The sequence below is a fragment of the Vollenhovia emeryi genome, unplaced genomic scaffold (assembly GCF_000949405.1).
Source record: "Vollenhovia emeryi isolate VEMERY1.0 unplaced genomic scaffold, V.emery_V1.0 DF939245.1, whole genome shotgun sequence".
NCBI classification, from domain to species: domain Eukaryota; kingdom Metazoa; phylum Arthropoda; class Insecta; order Hymenoptera; family Formicidae; genus Vollenhovia; species Vollenhovia emeryi.
In genome coordinates, this window is record NW_011967121.1 from 12,454 (window position 1) to 30,885 (window position 18,432).

General features: G+C 41.7%; 1 protein-coding gene across 1 annotated transcript; it reads right to left on the reverse strand.

Moving 5' to 3' along the window:
* Window positions 1–37: 37 nt before the first annotated feature.
* Window positions 38–14,145, reverse strand: LOC105560009 (rhythmically expressed gene 5 protein). The gene is made up of 4 exons (XM_012008733.1): window positions 13,860–14,145; window positions 8,327–8,498; window positions 8,070–8,162; window positions 38–1,888 (listed from the first exon to the last, which is right to left on the reverse strand). The coding sequence occupies exons 1-4, from the start codon at window positions 13,977–13,979 to the stop codon at window positions 1,470–1,472; spliced, it is 804 nt and encodes a 267-aa protein (XP_011864123.1). The 5' UTR covers window positions 13,980–14,145; the 3' UTR covers window positions 38–1,469.
* Window positions 14,146–18,432: the final 4,287 nt, after the last annotated feature.

The window sequence follows — 18,432 nt, forward strand, 5'->3', positions numbered from 1 at the left end:
TGCGCGTGCGCGTGCGCGTGCGCGTGCGCGTGCGCGTGCGCGTGCGCGTGTGCGTGTGCGTGTGCGTGTGTGTGTGTGTGTGTGTGTGTTAATTTTATCACATTGTCTTAATCTCTCGTTAATTCCTCCTTTCGAATATATATTATGCGTTTCATCTTTTATCACACTTTTAGATTCTACCTTATCGACATGTACTTAAAGTTAATAGTGGCAAATATTTCAAGTATATACAAAACGAAAATCAGTACGTATAGCATATAATAATCAATCGTAATAGTCACGTAAATGCGTAATGCAAATTCTTTTGCGCACGCTGTTACTCGTTTATGCGAGCAACGATTTGCGTGAATATTCAGCAGGATTTGTTAAATATTATAATTACCGCAATATACAAACTATTTGTACGCTTAGCTGTAGAAATGTTTGAAAGCGACAACTTTTTGCAAACTGCTTGTTATATACGCGTTAAAACGATCGCGAATAATTTACGTAACGTTCAATAATTATTCGACAGCATATTTCACGTGCGAAACATGGTACTTTTCAGCGAGGTACACTGGTTCCTTTATGCGACGTGCCGACGCATACGAATCAGAGGAAAGTGATGCGCGTTAAATTTATTAATGGAAACGAAATACACATAGGCGAACTGTGCAGTAAATCGCTGCTTTGTTAAAGAGTAGCAAGATAGATTTAAACAATACGCTTGTAATCTTTCGCGTCAACAGTTTCCAAGACTTTAGTTGCTCGTATTCCAGGATAATCAACGTAATTTCACCGATGTTTTCTGCCCAGGTTTTTCTTTTTGTGTCACGAGTCACGACAATCACACTGAGTATTAAATAAATACTATAGTAAATGAATGAAATTAAATAAATGGAACTCAAATGATACTCTCATGGTCGGATTGTGCGTGTTACTGAAACAGCGTATGTACAATGCATTCTCGGCGCTCGCGTCCCAGGACTCTACCAAATTACCGACCAATCGTCAAGTTTGCAATTTTCAAGCTCCCGAGAATTCGCAGCCCGCGAATTCTCCCGAACGACGCGCGTTTACGCAAATCGCGAACTCTCGCCTCGAGACAAAGTTCCTCCCCGTCTTTCGCTCCGACACTCGACAGCGCGGAGATTCCGAAAAATACCGCACGACTCCCCCCTCTCGCACTTACCGCAGCGACGATATCAGATAAGTTAGAATGCGCGATGAATTAGTAATTACGGCTGGTTATTGTTACATCGTCGTCCACGACGCGACCGCAACTGGTACCGCTCGTATCTTCCAACTTTTCCCGCGTGTTTTCCACGTCTGAGACAGCGGTCAGACACGACCGCGGTCGTCTGTATCTCTCCGTAGGATCTTGGCGATTAACTTTTCGAAAAATCTCATTGTCGCGAGGCAATGTAGCCGGGCGAGCCACCACGAGGGAAGATATCTCGTATCAGGTAGAAGAAAAACGAGGGCTCTCCTCAGTAGTAACGTATTCTGCGCTCGTTCAAGGCGCCTCGAAGCACCGCCCTTTTGTAGGGCAGCGGATGGCCGCGAAGGCGCATCGTTTCCGGCCGCCGGTAGCTCTTGTCGTCGAGCGCGAAGGACATCCTCCTCTTGGTGAACGGCGACGGCTCGTTGACGCCTTTCCCGTAGAACGTGCTGCCGCTTTTAGCCTCGATCTCCTCGATGGACGGCAAACGGGAATATTTCAGCTCTTCCGCGTCCTCGTCCTTCGGCAACGGGCGCTTCTGGTCCTCCGGAACCGGTCGGCCGTCCGGATAGACCCGTATCACCATCGGTCCCGCCAGATAAGGCCCGCTCGGCTCCGACGGCGAGATGTAATCTCCGCTCGCCGCGGTCTCCTCGCCGAGGCCGTTCGTCTCGCTACCGCTGCTCGCTGCAAGAGGAGAAAGAGTGGGAATTAGACAAATGCGCCCGGCGTGACTTGACTTCGAAAATGACGCTGGTTTATAGCCGCCGTGGATTAAGTAATAGGCCTGTTACACGGCCGCAACGAATACCAGGAAGTACCTGCGCCCCCAATGCGAAATCCTTGTCCGCACTTCATTAAGATTCACTCATTAAAGCGCCGCGCGAGTACACCGTGTACCGAAAATTTCCTAGTCGCGGCGACTTTACGCAATAGTCGAATTAGTACGCGGAGAGAATTGTTCAACTGGTGAGAATATTCGTAAAAAGTCGCCAGCAGTATTTAACAACATCAGTGATTTTTATTGACCGTATCTGGCAATTATGGGGATTCTGGAGTGATTCTGCACTTTTGCACCTTTCTAACCTAAAAACTGTCAGTTCGCAGAAACACTTGTGTAATATACAAATTAAACGGCTCACGTTTACAGATCGAAAGCAGCTCGCTATTCCGGCCAAGTGAAAGAACAATATGGCATCATTGAAACTAAGTTTGTAAGTCTAATAAGACATTATAGTGAGCAACACATACATACAGTACATGTAGTATGTGTGTTGCTCACTATTATTTTTTATTAGGCTTACAAACTTAGTTTCAGTGATGTCATATTGTTCTTTAATTTAGTCGGAATAGCAAGCTGCTTTCGATCATCTGTACACGTGCCATTTAGTTTGTGTATTACACAAATCTTTCCACGAAACCGACAGTTTTAAGTGCAAAAGGTGCGAAAGTGCAGAATCACTCCAGCATGGTTCAAACCCTGGCTGAGGTAATATAATACTTTTCGCAATAAATTTTCCGTATTATAAAAATTGCCGGATACGGTCAATAAAAATCACTGATGTCGGAGAGAATTATTGTTTCAAATTTATCCTGAAAATCATGTGTTGGTGGGACAACGTGGCATTTTGAATAACTTTATGAGAGACGTTTGAAATCTTGTCATAAATTTTACTAGTAAAATGTATACCGACAATAAGTACAATTATTAGTAAAACGTATGGTAAAGTTTTAAAAAAACCGTCACAAAATTCTTCGAAGTGCCGTCCCAAGTGTTGTCCCACGATTACGTACTTTTCAGAATAATTCTTAAGAGAAGCATCTCTCCGTTGAGTATAAGAATCGGAATGTGTCTGGGATCAATTGCGACGATCTCGACAGGTTGCAGGACCACATTAGATGTTTCGTGAGAAAAACCTCTCGTATCCTATTACATTTGTTATTATAGCATCGTCTTTAACACATCGCGAGTGAATATAACGTTATAATTGCCCCTGGTTAAAACTGCAATAAATAATTTCATCTCTGAGAACAAGTTTCCTCAGATATGATCTGCTATCGACTCGGAATCGTGGGTGCTCTTAACTTGGAGCAGCAGAAACTGATCGGTCACATTCTATTTTTACCGCTGCGCACTTAGTTAATTATATTAGTATTATTACAGCGTAATCTTTAACACATCTCAAAGTAATTGTAACGTTACAATTGCTCCTCGTTAAAACTGCAATAAACAATTCGATCTCCGGGAACAGATATCTTTAGATTCGATCTGCTATCGACTCGGAATCGTGGGTGCTCTTAGTTTGGCGCGGCGGAAAAAAGATCGGTACCGCGCGTTCCCGAAAGAGATCCATGAAAGGAGATACGCTCGCGATTCTCGCGCGCGAAGAGACCGCTTTGGATCAACGGCCCCTATTTTATCGTCCCCGCACACGCGTTTATTTCTTAAAAGGGGGTTCCGCGCGACCTCCGCATTATGATAATTTACAACCCAATGTCTACACGTCAGTTCGTGCTCTCCGCTCTTCCGACAGCTCGTCGAATGCCGTTAATTTGTAGGCTACAAGGACTGACTCCGCGGGATAGACGTGCAGGAATTTGCCCTCGCGATGGATGAACGCCGCGTATACATACTTGCGTGCGTATAATCCATACGTGTTTCTCGGCCAGCAAAAGAGGCTGCGCGAGCTGTACAGTTATAAATTTCTCTACCGTGAAACGCGCGGCATAATTACTCCAATTGATTTTATGAAAAAAACCAACCGTGCATAGCGGAAAGAACATCGCGTTTTCTCGTTCCCTTCCATCGCGCGGGACAGCGCGCGGAGTCCCTTTTCTTTTTCCAGCTAGATTTCTAGATGCGGGATAATCGATCGGTAAACGCCTGAAATCACGGGCGTACAACGCTCGCGGCTTTCATCGCGTGTCAATGCATCATTAGCGTACGCATGTATATATGGGCCAACGGAGAAAATGTGAAAGCCACTGCGATGCGCCCCCGCGCCGAGACCCTCATCTCGGACACTGAGAAAAGTGACCTCCTTTCGCGGTCTGTCCACTGTCCGTCAAATGTCCGTTACTGCGAGGACTGTCGGATGTGCTGACAGATTGACAGATGAAGAATTAATAGAGTTCTCTAAAAAATATTTCACGAAAGTTTCTCTATCTTCCTGTCCTGTGAATTAGATACGTTTATAAGATATTTAACAATCGAAATGTTGCTATTAGAAAACGATACAAAATATAAAACTGTAATTAATTGACTGGTAAAATTGAAATCCAAGAGTACCAAGGGTTAAAAATTGTCTGTTTTTAATTTTTTCTATCGGAAAAAGATTTACGCTTGATAAATGTTATATCCACTATTAATCAAATGTTTCTTACGCGCGAGGACTGTCAAATGTGCCAATAGGTTGACATGTGGAGAATTAATAGAATCCTCTAAAAAGATTTTACAAAAGTCCCTCTATCTTTCTGTCCTGTGAATTAAATGCATTTATAAGATATTTAACATCGAAATGTTGCTATTAGAAAACGATACAAAATATAAAATTGTAATTAATTGACTATAAAACACAAATCCCAGAGTACCAAGAGTTAAAAATTGTCTGTTTTTTAATTATTTTTATCGGAAAGAGGTTTAAGCTTGACAAATGTTATATCTACTATTAATCAAATGTTTCTTACGCGCAAGAACTGTCAAATTGCTAACAAACTGACATGCGGGGAATTAACAGAATTCTTTAAAAATATTTTACAAAAGTCTCTATCCTCCTGCGAATTAGCTGTACTTGCTTTCGCATACCTTAATCCTGCTCGTTTCATAATTACTATCTTTTAATGCTTCTTCCGCACATGTGTATAGGCTGCGTTCCGATGTTCACTGCCAGTGCTGAAAATCTATAGTCGCGTACACTGTACATTTTCCGAACCGAGAGTAAATATCGGAACGCAGCCTTAGTTTAAGCAAAACAGCCGTGGTAAATGTGCTCGGATAATCGAATGCATTGGGAAAGTTTATATGTTTAGTTAGATAATAACGTACACAATAGTGTACACATTCGCGCACGTACGTTGTGTGATGTCACGTGTGGCACCACCAGCAGTTACTAGATGGCCCGCGAGCAACGTGTGTTCTTGTTATTAAAAGCAGGTGCAAGTGCAATATACGCACCCATGCAAGAGCACAAAATTGATATATATGTACACGACTTGAATGTATATCAATAATCATATAGTAAATATCTATCATACTCGTATACAGGGTGTACTAAAACCACCGGATATCCTTTTAATCATAAATTCTTTAGAAACTTTCAAGACAAAAATTCTAATACAAAAATGTCGAGGCTATAATAGTTTTTAAATAGTAAGCGATTACATTTCACAAATGACAGGCCTGAGATTTCGCGCGCTCAGGTACGGCGACACGACGAGAGATAAAGGTGTTCCTACGAATATCGCCCTTTTTAGCATAGTGACAACTTTCACAACAGACTTAACGATTCATTCTCGAATTAATTGTTCCTCTTGTTATCTTTAACCATTTCTTTTGTTAACTTTGTGTAACGTCTTATTAATAAAAGGCAGGGGTTCACTATGATGAGCATCTTGATCAGACTGATATCCTTCGATTTAGTCGATCTCCGATATTCTGAGTGAACTTGGAATTTTCAGTTAGATTCAATCTAGTCTCCCGCCTCTCTTTATCCTCAAGTTTTCAAAATAACCGGATCATCGTCTTCCCAAATATTTTCTGTCCCGTTAAACGGTGACTTTGGTACTCGTTCGCTCGCGAAATACATAGGAACACTTTTAGCACTCGTCATGTCGCCGTGCCTGAGCGCGCGAAATCTCAGACCTGTCATTTGTGAAATATAATCGCTTATTATTTAAAAACTCTCATAGCCTCGACATTTTTTTATTAGAATTTTCCTCTTGAAATTTTCTAAGGAATCTGCGATTAAAAGGATATACGGTGGTTTTAGTACACCCTGTATATGTATATGTAAGTAGCGTTTACTATACAAGTATTTGTGTACATCTCATATTATGCACGTATATATACAATAATAATAAATAACAATCGTAAATAATTTTATATAATTGGCAAAAGTGCCAGATGCATCGTATAAAAGTTTAGAGTTGGTTTCTTGAAATCCAGTCATCGCGATGACTGCATTTCATTTTTTATGTATAAATAGAAATGAATAATGTGATATAAAATTGTACTGGGATTTCATTCGCTTTTAATGAAAACCCGATCGATTATTTTTAGTGAAAGGAGATTTGGTTTGACAAACGATGTAAATTCTATACGAGTTCAATCTTTATCAAATATCTGTTACGTGCGAGGACTGTCAAATATGCTAACAGATCGTGAAACAAAGGATCAATAGAATTTTCTAAAAATATTACTTGGAAGCGCTCCCGTCTCCCTGTCAACGAATTAGATATATTCAAGAGATATTTAATAACGAAATATTGCTGTTACAAAATGACAAAAACGTAAGACTTTAATCTTTTAACAACAGTTTTAAAATCACAGAGTTCCGAGACAAAAAATTGTCTGATTCCTGATTATTTCTATTGGGAAAAAAGTCTGAGCTTCACGAACGACAAGCGTTGTTTGCTCGCGATTCAACACTATCTACTTACTGGTCAAACGACGAGCGTAATACAACTCTAGTAATGTCAAAAAACGGAGTATGAATCATATGGATCGGCGTGACAAAGCACACGATACTCTCTTTTTTTTTAAAGAAGGGAGAAAGTGTACGTGGTTGAAGACAACCAGCGAGGATTTACCGTTTATCGGGCGCAATATCGTCAAGGGAGAAAAAAAAGACTTTCTAGGAGCACGAGCGCGAGCACGAGCGGGATCGAAACCGCGGTTGAAACTTTCTCATGGTACGACGTTGTTTCCGTTCGCGATTGCGGAGAGATCCCCGAAACGAGGAAGAAGCGAATCCGCGAAATGTCATTTCTTTTCGAATAGACCAGCGCGAGACGCGTTTCCCTTCACCGCATGATTTTCTTATTACAATGGCGTGTACGTGCGGCTACTTTGCGTATAAAACAAGCGGCCAGTAAAAGTGTTAGATGAGACGTCAGTTTTTGGTGAAACGCATCCAAGTCCTGTGACAATTCTTCAGACAATACTCTTCGTATTTCAGGAAATAAGATCAATGTAAATTTAAATGTTACACGTCTTCTCTAAACCGCGTGTGAAAGATTTTGTTTCATTCGACGTTGATTTAAACAAGCGAGTTTTCATTAATACAAATGCAGTCGTTAAAGTAATAAATATAGAGAGGCGAAACTAATTATTTTCCGCAAAGTTCCAGATAAATTTGCAAGCGGGATTTTTATCTCTAATGTTCCAGCTGAAATTCCTCGGGTTTTATAATATTTTTCCCCTTTCTTTTTCTATAAGTAACTTTTTTATTTGTTATTTCTCTTTCCTACACCCAGAAAAGTTTGTTTGAGATAAAATATTTGCTTGAATTTTGAACTTACTAGATTTGTATTTAACTCCTAAAAAATTATTTCTTCACCTTAACCAACATTTTATTGAGACTGGACCTTTTAAAAGAATTTATATCTATTTCTTCAAATCTAGCAAATGTTTTAGCAGAAATAAATAAAAGTTTCGTAGACTCAAAGAAATATGATTTCACGGTATCTCATTTGACTAATATTTCTCTGGGTGTATGCCATATTTTATCCATTTACATCTTACACAGATCTCTATCTAGACCGAGACTATGGTAGCCGATAATATTACATCGCCTAAATTATTCTCGACGGATTGTTAGTGCGATGCCAAAAGTTAATGAAAGAGCGAAATTGTTTCTAGTACACTTACCTAGCAAGTCGGCACCGGTCGTGAAGTAAGAGTCGTCGTTTTCGTGGCTGATCCTCGACGCGAATCTGTTGCTTCCGACCATGGCGCGCCAAACTGAAAACAGGACGTTGCAAGTGGTAGCTCTCGAGCGGGAGGCCGCGTAAAGTGTCAAGGCCGGAATTCGCGGTTCATTTGTATGTTTATACGACAAACACGAGATCGTGATAGACAGTCGGGTAAACGCGAAGCTTCTCGCCATTGCAGGAACGTTTTCTTACTCATTTCCTTCGCGCCGCGCTGATAGGGATCCAGCCTGTCGAGGACGTTGTCGTCCATGCTGGCGAGGCTGCGTATGCCGGTTATGAGCAGGTTCTTGTTGCAGTCCGGCCTCGAGGAATCGTCGCAAAACCGTGCCACTTGTTTGCTGAATAGCCCGTACAGGTGACTCATCTGAAACGAGAAAGGCGCGGGGTCTATTTAGAACCTGCGATGGCCATTGATCCCGCCGAGCGGCGAGCGAATGCGCGACGCGTCGCGATTCACCCGCGAGAGGAATGAAGCCGAAGAGACGAAACGTGGAACGTGAGGCGTCTTCCTCGAGCTTATCTTCCATTATTTTTTTTGAGAGCACGCGACACTCTCCCTTAAGCCCGTATCAGACTGAGATTGGGATTAGATTGAAATTCGACCAATCACAGTAAAGTTTGCTAATCTCAAGTTTAGTAACTTTTATTCCAATTGATCAATTTTTAATCTAATCTCAATCTCAATCCGTAGTCTGATACGGGCTTTGAGGGAATGCTGGAATGATTCTGCACTTTCTGCACTTTTTCCTGGAACTCAATTCATAAAAACATTTGTGCAATACGCAAATTATGTGGCTTCTGTGTACAGTGTCCCACTATTCGGATTAGATCAGAGAACAGCACGGTATCGTTGAAATTAAGTTTAGAAGCCTAAAAAGAAATCTATTCACTACATAAGTTATAGGTTACGTAACCTGTAACTTATTTGAGCAAGTAGATTTCCTGTTAGGCTTCTAAACTTAATTTCACTGATACCACGCTGTTCTGTCATCCAGTCCGAATAATGGAACACTTTCGATCCGTTCGCGTAAGCCTTACAATTTGCGTATTACACAAACGTTTTCACGAATTGATAGTTCTAGGTGCGAAAAGTGCAAAAGGTGCAGAATCATCCCAGCGTCCTCTTAAGCCCGTATCAGACTACGAATTGAGATTGAGATTGGATAGAAATTTAACCAATTAGAGTAAAAGTCACGAAACTTGAGATCAGTAAACTTTACCGTGATTGGTCAAATTTCAATCTAATCCCAATCTCAATCCGTAGTCTGACACGGGCTTAAACGTCAGAGTCGATTACTTCGCGTATAAAACAAGCGGCCAGTAGACGTGTTAGACGAGACGTCAATTTTTCTTGAAACGCATCCAAATCCTATGGCAACTCGTCAGACAATGTTCTTCGTATTTCGGAAAATGAAGAGATCGATATAAATTCAATTTATCCCCTTCGGGGACTTGGGAGGCGCGCAAGGTGAACCATATCGCGCGGGGACAAACGCATTCCGAGCGCGTCCGGTGAAACTCGGCAATGTGTAACGCCGTGCGACGGAACCGACAGTTAAAAAACTGACCGAATATGTATGCGCGATGCGACGTCCCGTATATCACGTATCGGGTTGCGCGACACCGCCTCGTCGCGAATCGCGCCGGGCACCGTCGCCGCGCGAGAAGCGCCGGTGGTCGCCGATAACGAGAACGATGTCCACACAGGCGGCCCGCTCCGATGACGCGCGCATCCGATCTTAGAATTTCTAATGACACTTCTGTAACGACGCTCTCGTACCCTTTTGCGATTCCGTCGGTCTATTATTCTCGCGTCGCGCGCCTTTCGACACTTGCTGGCGCTCCCTGACACGCTTTTCCCGGGCTTTACGGATCAAACGGACCCCAGCGGGAAACTTGCGGCATTATTTGGGCATTACTAGGCATTTTTGGGCGTCAGTTTGGGCTTTAAGCCTTGCTGGGCTATTATAAAGATAAAATAAGATAAAACAAGATAATAAGATAAAGTAATGCCCACTGGGCATTGGTGTACAAGATTTTGGTCAGCGGTTTTCCCCTCGAACGGACCCGATTCATCCCCATCGATTGGCCTGCATTAATAACCGAGGGAAACCTAAAGTCTACAATGATTTTACGAAAGATTTGAAATTTAGACGTCGCACGTTTCGAAAAACCGTTTCAATATTTCCGAACGTCTCTTAGTTTTTTGATATTTCGACCGCCAAGTGTGACTGCGTTTACTTCCTCTCTCTCTATGCGATTATTAAATATTTAAGAAAGTAAGCTGAAAGTCACGGAGGGAAGAGCAGGACGGTGTCTGTCGCCTCGTGTCTCTGCAGTGCAATTACCGCGCTGACTAATGTACCTTAGGTATGTGGTCAGTTGACGAATTACTGTCCCGTTTCCGCCGCGATGCCCGGAAACTGGGAGAAAGCGGAGATGAGCGGGATTCTCGACTGCAGGCGAATTAGCGCGGAAAGACAATGACTACATACATGTAGTTACGCTAGAGATACGCTCTTAGGAGCAGCAATATTTGTACTTCGCATCTGTCCGTCAAATATCTTAGCTAATTGTAGAACGCGTGTGCGTGAATTACGTACAATTACGAAAATTAGTTTGGAATTGAAATACTTAAGTGAGCCTGAGTAGTCGGAGAAGAAGATTAAAAAAGTTACCTCAGCTTCGAGTGTTTCTGATTTACGCTTTTAAAGTTTGAAATGACAATTGAAAGTATATGAGAGAGAAATAGTATTTTAATTGTTGATATTTCTACATCTACAAAAATTACACGGAGAGAATTTTCTTTTAAAATTTACCCCGAAAATTATGTAATCGTGGGACAACGTGGCACTTTGAAGGACTTTATGCGAGTTTTTCTTAAATTGTACCATACATTTTACCAGAAAAATGTATACTAAATATAATTGCTAAGAAAATGTATGGTAAATTTCGAAAAACTCTCATAAAATTGTTCGAAGCGCCATGTTGCTTCACGATTGCGTGATTTTCAGGATAAACAAAAGAAAATTTTAAATATATATATCTGAGTTTAATTCTAAAGGTGTTTATTTGTACCGGCACAATTAAAAAAAAGATAACACGCTGAATTATTTGTACCACGTTTTTGTTAGTCCAGTCAGCTGAAGTGGATTTTAATCCGTACATTGACCCGAGTTCCACCGAGAAACTGATCCTAGACACGCTGCACTGCTCTTGAACTTCAACTCGGCACTTACTCGTGCGATCGCTTTTACTTGCTTCACGAGTATTACATGCACACATTTAATCCGGTGCATACAGCGAAATACCGTGCGTATAGCCTTGGCCAAGAGTACGAAGCACTTTCAATGACTGGCGGTAATTCAACCTTAGTAGTCAGCGTTCGCCAATTAAGGCTCTACACACACTGCCATTCTATTTTTAGCTCTGCGTGCGATTCGCGATAAACATCGCCGAATAAAAATTAATCCAAAGGAAGTTAAGAATCCACGCGTTCTTCACGCTCAATTTAATTAGAAGATCGCCCGAGTTCTTCGCTTGGATGGTCCAATAAATATCGACAGTAAACGTTAATTTCTGATCATCGCAAGTTTATTTCACTCATGGCCTCCTGTACACTCGTCGCCTTGCAAGAATCCGTGCAATTACTGTGTCACGGCGACGATTAACGGCGTAATTATCTTCCCGGTAGCCGATCGTCATAATCGCGGTAATCTTCAGATTTTTACAACCGCCGCCTAACGCTCCGCAGATACTAAAGACACACCGTGGGAAATGCGAGGGCTTCGAGGTAAAATGGTACCCTACGATCCGAGCGTAAAATCGCAAGACATCCGGCTATTGCAGATTGATAACATCGAGCAGTTCGAGATTAAAATGAAGCTCCTGATTTCCACAACTTCACAATACCGAAATGTGTCATTCGAGACTACTCGCGCTGCCGGAAGATTTACGACGGTAATAAACAAGTTAGATCGCCGCAATAATTTGTCCGGTACAATTATTTGTCACGTGAGATTGGCAGCGAATTACATAATTTTGAAATAAATTTTATCAATTAAAGTTTCGTTTTGAAGATATTTCCTTTTTAATTTCCTTTTATTTGAAATTTATATCAACGCTGATCTAATGAAGTAAACGATATTACGTCTAAGTTTAAAATAATCGCAACGTGTTTGAAACAAGATGTTAGCTGCCCGTCTCATCATTAATGAGAAAAAGTCTAAACTTCGCCGTTCACACATTTGTTATGTACAGCGCAAGGGTTTTATAATACAAAGACAATGAAAATAGAAATAGAGTTGGAGAAAGTTAAGTAAAGTCTCTGCGATGTGTTAAATAATTCCGTAAAATTTTGGGACACTGCGAATTTAGGACGATAATAAATACATTATACGCACTTATAATAAAATGAAATGCAAAGTGAATCTTGATTATTCTCACATTAGGAATAATCAAGTGAATTTTCAAAGAAAATCATGTAATCGTGGGACGACATGGCATTTCGAAGAATTTTAAGAGTTTTTTCTGAACTTTACCATACATCTTACTGGTAAAATCTCACAAAATCTTCGAAATACCGTGTTGTCCCGCGATAAATTGCGAGCGAATTCAGATAATTTGAAGAGAAAATTCTCTCCGCGTGTAAGACAACGAATTATCTTGCCCTAATCAAAAGCGTTTTTAACGAGTATCCGAAAGGATGCTTATTCCGGGCTTATTAATTCGTCGCTGAGAGACTCACGCGAGTACAATTCAAACGCAGTCACCGAGTACGCCCCAGCACGTGGTTCGGATGCAACGCACTTGCATCGGACACACTCGATTGTTCGGTGAAAGTCCACTGAATAGCTGATATCACGAAGAGATGTTTGCAACGTCTCTCATTCGCGACTCGATGCGAAACTAATGAAAGGGGTTTAGCAATTATATACAATAGCAGCAGTCATATGTAAAGATAAAAAGAAATTAAGCGACTCGGAAGTGCAGCTGCAGTGAGCGAAATAAGTATTTGTACACTTAATCTTTCTCGGAATAATTTGTAAAGAAGAGAAACGTTGTAGAGCGGTTTTATTCGATGTGCAAGTTGAAATGAGAATGCAATGCGTTCTGACGGGAATAGTCCGCGGTATCTTTCTCTTTCGTGCAAAATTATTCCGACGAAGATGCAATTTCTTTTACACGGCGTAAATTCTTTTCTTATATCTTTTCATCTGTTGCCTCGTACTTTTATATTTTTCATTTCTATATTCACAGAATTTGTTACTTTAAATAAACGACAAAGGAGCATCTTATTATCGAATTACGTACGCGAGTCTATTTCACATTGAATCACATTAAATTGATGCAAATGGTGTTTCGGATCTGTCGAATAAAATTGGAAACAGAGTTGTATAACTTCGAACGTGCAGCAGTCAAAAATAGCCGGCAGTGTCAACGCGATACAACAAGATCTTGTCTAGGGAAGAATCTTTCCAATTTTTACTTAAAAAGCCTCGGGTAGTTTCACTTAAAGCAGTGCTTTGAAAAGATGAAATAGCTTCACTTGAAGCAACGCGTGTTTTGAGAAGCTGGAATAGCTTCATCTCAAGTACTTGGCGTCAAAACGCACAGTAGCGTCGGTTATTTAGAATTTAATAGAAAACTGGCAAATCTCTCGCATCGAACTGCAATTATTGGCGTAATTGGTTGAATAAACGGTGGGACAAACCCCGGTACTCACTTTCTCGTCTCTCGAGAGAAATTCCCACATCGGTATCGCCGAGCCGGTGACTCGCATCGTCACGCAGCATCCAAGCAGAATGCAGGTAGCGACCCTCGCGATCGAATTCCCGCCGATCATCGTTACGCCTGTTCTCCTTTTCCGCCCGCGGTCCGTTCTCCACGTCGCGACACTCGCTTCGCGCCGGCAGGTTGCGATCACACGTGCGATCACACAGGTACGATTGTTGTCAAACAATCAATAAGAGGCTTAATCGTCCCTCTCGTCACTGGATCGTGGTCTCGTGTATACTGAGCCTCGATCTCGTTTGCCGCTTCGTTTTATGTTGCCCCCGCGCGTCCAGTGGCGGCCACGCGCCTCCGAGTGCCCCCACTTTGTCCATCTATCCGGGTTTCGTACACACACGTCACGGTACGAGGAGCAGAGTCCACGGGATCCGGAACGTATTTACGCGCTCGAGGAAATCACGCTGACGCGACGCAAATATGCGGAGAGCGTCAAGAAAAAAAAGAAGAAGTAGAAGAAGGCATTCTTTAATTTCATTCGACGGGCCGAAATTCTTGCGCGCGACGCGCGCACTAAATCGAGGAAAGCTTGCGGTTCTCTCTCGTGACGAAGGCTGACGGGATAAGACGGAGATTTATTAGCGCCGTAAATTTGTCTGTTAGATACGTTGCTTCGCGCGATCGTAGACGTACCTTTTTTTTCTCTCTGAAAGCGTCGCCGAGAATTCGACGGAGCGCACACGACATCGGGCTCGCTCGCGTTGAAATCTCCAAAAATTCCGACACTTTAAAAAGAGATAAACATACATTGGGCGTCGGCGCACGTTTTGCGTGCACAGAGTTTAGGATGAGGATAATTTACTTAATATAATACACAGATTTACGTGAAATTTGATATTTTTATTTAAACAGAATAAATATTTACTTCGGTAAAAGAAATTAATTTTAAGTAAATCTATTTACTTAGTTTAAAATAATTTTCTTGTCAGTGTATGGTAAAATTGAAAGAATCTCATTCGGTTGACGGTCGCGTAATTTTCAGGGTGAATTTTAAGAGAAAATTCACCCCAGTGCAGTAACATTTAAACGTTTCGCGCGAGCTTAATCGCGAGACCGCGGTGTGCAATCACTTCGCACGGCGATATTGACGCACTCTAGGAAATCCCTGACGCGATCAAGGATGTGGTCCTCCACACGGGCGTAAAAAAAGGCGCTCGTTAATTTTATTCGGCGCCGCGCCGAAATTCCTGCGCGCGACGCACGCGCGAAGTCGAAGAAAGTTTACGGCCCCCGCGAACGTGCGGTGAAATGGACGAGACGATCCAAGACGAGGGCTCATTAACGTCATAATTATGCTTATTAAGTATACATCATTTTTGTACGTTATTTTATGCCGGTATTTCCGAGCGATCTACGAGAACTCACGCCGACGCGACGCAGGTATGCAGAAAGTGCAAAAAAGCGCCTTGTAATTTTATTCGGCGCCGCGTCGACATTCCTGCCCGAGCCACGCCGCGCCGAGGTAATCGTTTTTCGCAGCCGAAAAGATACCCCTCCCCCTCTCGCAATTGCAATTAATCAACGGAGAAATATCGCAGCGCGATCTCGGCGGAATGAATTGCATTAGAAAAAGCGCGGTGACTCGGGTGTTACAGAGATTTGTCGAATCCCCGGTTATCGGGCGAATACCGCGGGTTACCGCGAAACGCCGAAGACTGCTTTGGGACGAAGTCTCAACTGCGGTCGCGATAAGCAATTGAATTTGGCCCGCGGAGGCAGCGAAGCGACTGCTTTGAGAGAACGCGAAAAGGAGTCTTGAAAAGGGGCTCGATCTCGTTTGTCCGGTTCTTCTACCTCAGCGTCCTCAGATCCTATTCCTTGGGACTCAACCGCGGCCCTAAGGGCAATTCGTTTTCCTTTGAGCCCGCACGATTGCGGGCGCTCGGCCAAGTTCTGTAAAAGCTGCTTTTACGACAATTTTACAACCGCCGTACGTCTTTACGTCATCGCACGCGCGCGATGTGAGAATTTTCGGTAAAGCTAATAAAACGTATCGCACGTACATTGTTAACGATCCACGACGCGTTACCTCAGACAGGCAAACCGGCCAAGGTTTTATCGGCTCCATTTAACCCTTGGCTACCACGCCGCTTGCTGTCCGCGAGTTAAAGTAAATCAAGAAATGTACAATTTAATTATATTTGGATATATTTTGTTAGAAAATTATACGTTTTTATTGTCTCCACAAAAGTAATGGTACATCGTCAAATTGCGCCAAATAAAATGGATATTCGTACAAACTTGATACCCTGTATTTTTTATATTAAAATGTTACGCCCAAACAATCGAGCATAAGATTTTACCGAAAGAAATAAAGGAGACAGTAATATTAACGAGACAAATTTTTAATAAATATATAATGCAAGCAACTTTAATACAAATAAATGTTTTATTAAAGGACGGCCTTTTCTAATTTTTGAAATAAAACACGCGCCGGAGCCGCGAAAAGAAGAAATTGCCAATGACGAAATTAGCATAAATCACTATGAGTCCTTCTATCTCAGCAGACGATCTCTAATGTCTCGCGAGTTCATAAAATCTGAGCGTAAACAAGAAAAATTTACGACAGCGATAAACAAGTAGATCCCGTTCAATTCTCTGACGGGGTATTGGATAGTCCACACGCGGGATATCCACATTCCACGAGTTTGTTTCTTTTTACAAGACAATTTTTCTTGAATGAAAATTTTTAAGAACCATCGTTTTCTGCAAGATTTCATTATTATTCAAGTATCTCAATTAAATCTAAAATAATTGCGCTATTCAAACTCTGGTTCCGTTAATTCAAAAATATAAGATTACCTTTTCACAATAAACATTTACTGAGAATAAATATTTCTTTAATTGGCGAACAATTTGCGTTTTTACAAATAAATTAAATTAGAAAGAAATTTTCATTTTACGAAAGAAAGTCTTCGTTTTATCATTAAACAAATAATTATGCTTCAAACTCTAGTTCGATTAATTCAAAAATAAGATCACCCTTTCTTTCCTCGCAACAACAAATTGTCTTGTCTACAAAACACATTGTCGCCTCCACAACAAACATCTACCAAGAATAAAACTCTCTTGGCGAACAAAATTTGCCCTCGTAACAGATTTGCATTTTTACAAAGAAATTAAAGTAGAAAAAAAATCTTCATTTTACGAAAGAAAGTCTTCGTTGTGTCACTGAACAAATAATTATGCCGGCGACGTAGGGTCGCATTCGCGTCGTACATGCAAACAGAATCTCGTAGAAAGTAGAGAGACAGTTTTGCTGCGAAAATAAAAATTTCCTTCCTCGACGTACTCGCGATATTTCGAGCAAGGCCACATTTCGGATGGGGGCGAGTGAACGACACAAGGTGGCGGCGATCGGTCGCGAACGAGCGTCACATCGTGCACGGTGAAATGAATGCGTGAGCGGAGTGTCGATTAGGAGCGACACCGATTGTGTCGCCCGTATGCCGATCGTATCGGCGTCCGTTTGTCAGGAAAGGCTCGCGGGCAGGTAAAGCGTAATTCGTAACAGCGGAGTGCACATAACGCCTGTCGCGTTATTTATTCACCGCGCGCCCACGGCATACGAGAATAAAATTTGTACATCATTTCCCAATTTCACTTTCACATTTGTCTCTTCTCGTGTGAACGACCGGCGAACACTTCGTTCAGATAACTTATGCCGAACGCTTCGGACGAGCTGTAAGGATGTTGCGCATCTGACTCTTCGCATTGTGCGCGAGGAGCAATTTTCGTCACCCTCGCATCTGCGCGATGAGTGCAATTTATTTTAATGCCGCGACTTCTTTTTCGAGATGGGAAGTCGTTGGGGAAACAAGACCTTTCCTCTCAGTTTCGGGGATGCTGGAGTGATTCTGCACTTTCGCACCTTTTGCACTTAAAACTGTCTGTTTCGTGGAAAGATTTGTGCAATACACAAATTAAATAGCACGTGTACAGATGATCGAAAGCAGCTTGCCATTCCGACTAAATTAAAGAACAATATGACATCACTGAAACCAAGTTTGTAAGTCTAATAAAAATTAATAGCGAGCAACACACATACCACATGTACTGTATGTATGTGTTGCTCATTATTATTTCTTAGTAGACTTACAAACTTAGTTTCAATGATGCCATATTGTTCTTTCATTTGGCCGGAATAGCGAGCTGCTTTCGATCTGTACACGTAAACCATTTAATTTGTGTACTACACAAATGTTTCCGCGAACTGACAGTTTTTAGGTTAGAAAGGTGCAAAAGTGCAGAATCACTCCAGCTTGGGATTTTAGCACTTTTTTGGGTATCTTAGCAATAAAAGAACATAAACAAGTGGAGTGGTCTTTAATATTTGTTGTAAAAGTTTTATAAATAAACAAATATGAAAAACAGTATTTTTTTCGGAAAAATTTACTATTGACCAAGTGTTTTAAGTTGGTGAAGTTACAAGAGCAACTCGATGAAGTCACGGGAGCAACTTGGACTAAGTTCTAGCATCGTGTGGACTTGAGTTTTTTGAAATTCGA

Excerpts from the sequence above, each read along its gene's own strand:
- LOC105560009 (XM_012008733.1), bottom strand. The coding sequence starts at position 13,979 with ATGATCGGCGGGAATTCGATCGCGAGGGTCGCTACCTGCATTCTGCTT. Across the intron at positions 8,163-8,326 it reads GCGCGGCGCGAAGGAAATGA|TTTGGCGCGCCATGGTCGGA; the intron begins GTAAGAAAACGT and ends TCCTGTTTTCAG. Across the intron at positions 1,889-8,069 it reads GACCGGTGCCGACTTGCTAG|CGAGCAGCGGTAGCGAGACG; the intron begins GTAAGTGTACTA and ends CTCCTCTTGCAG.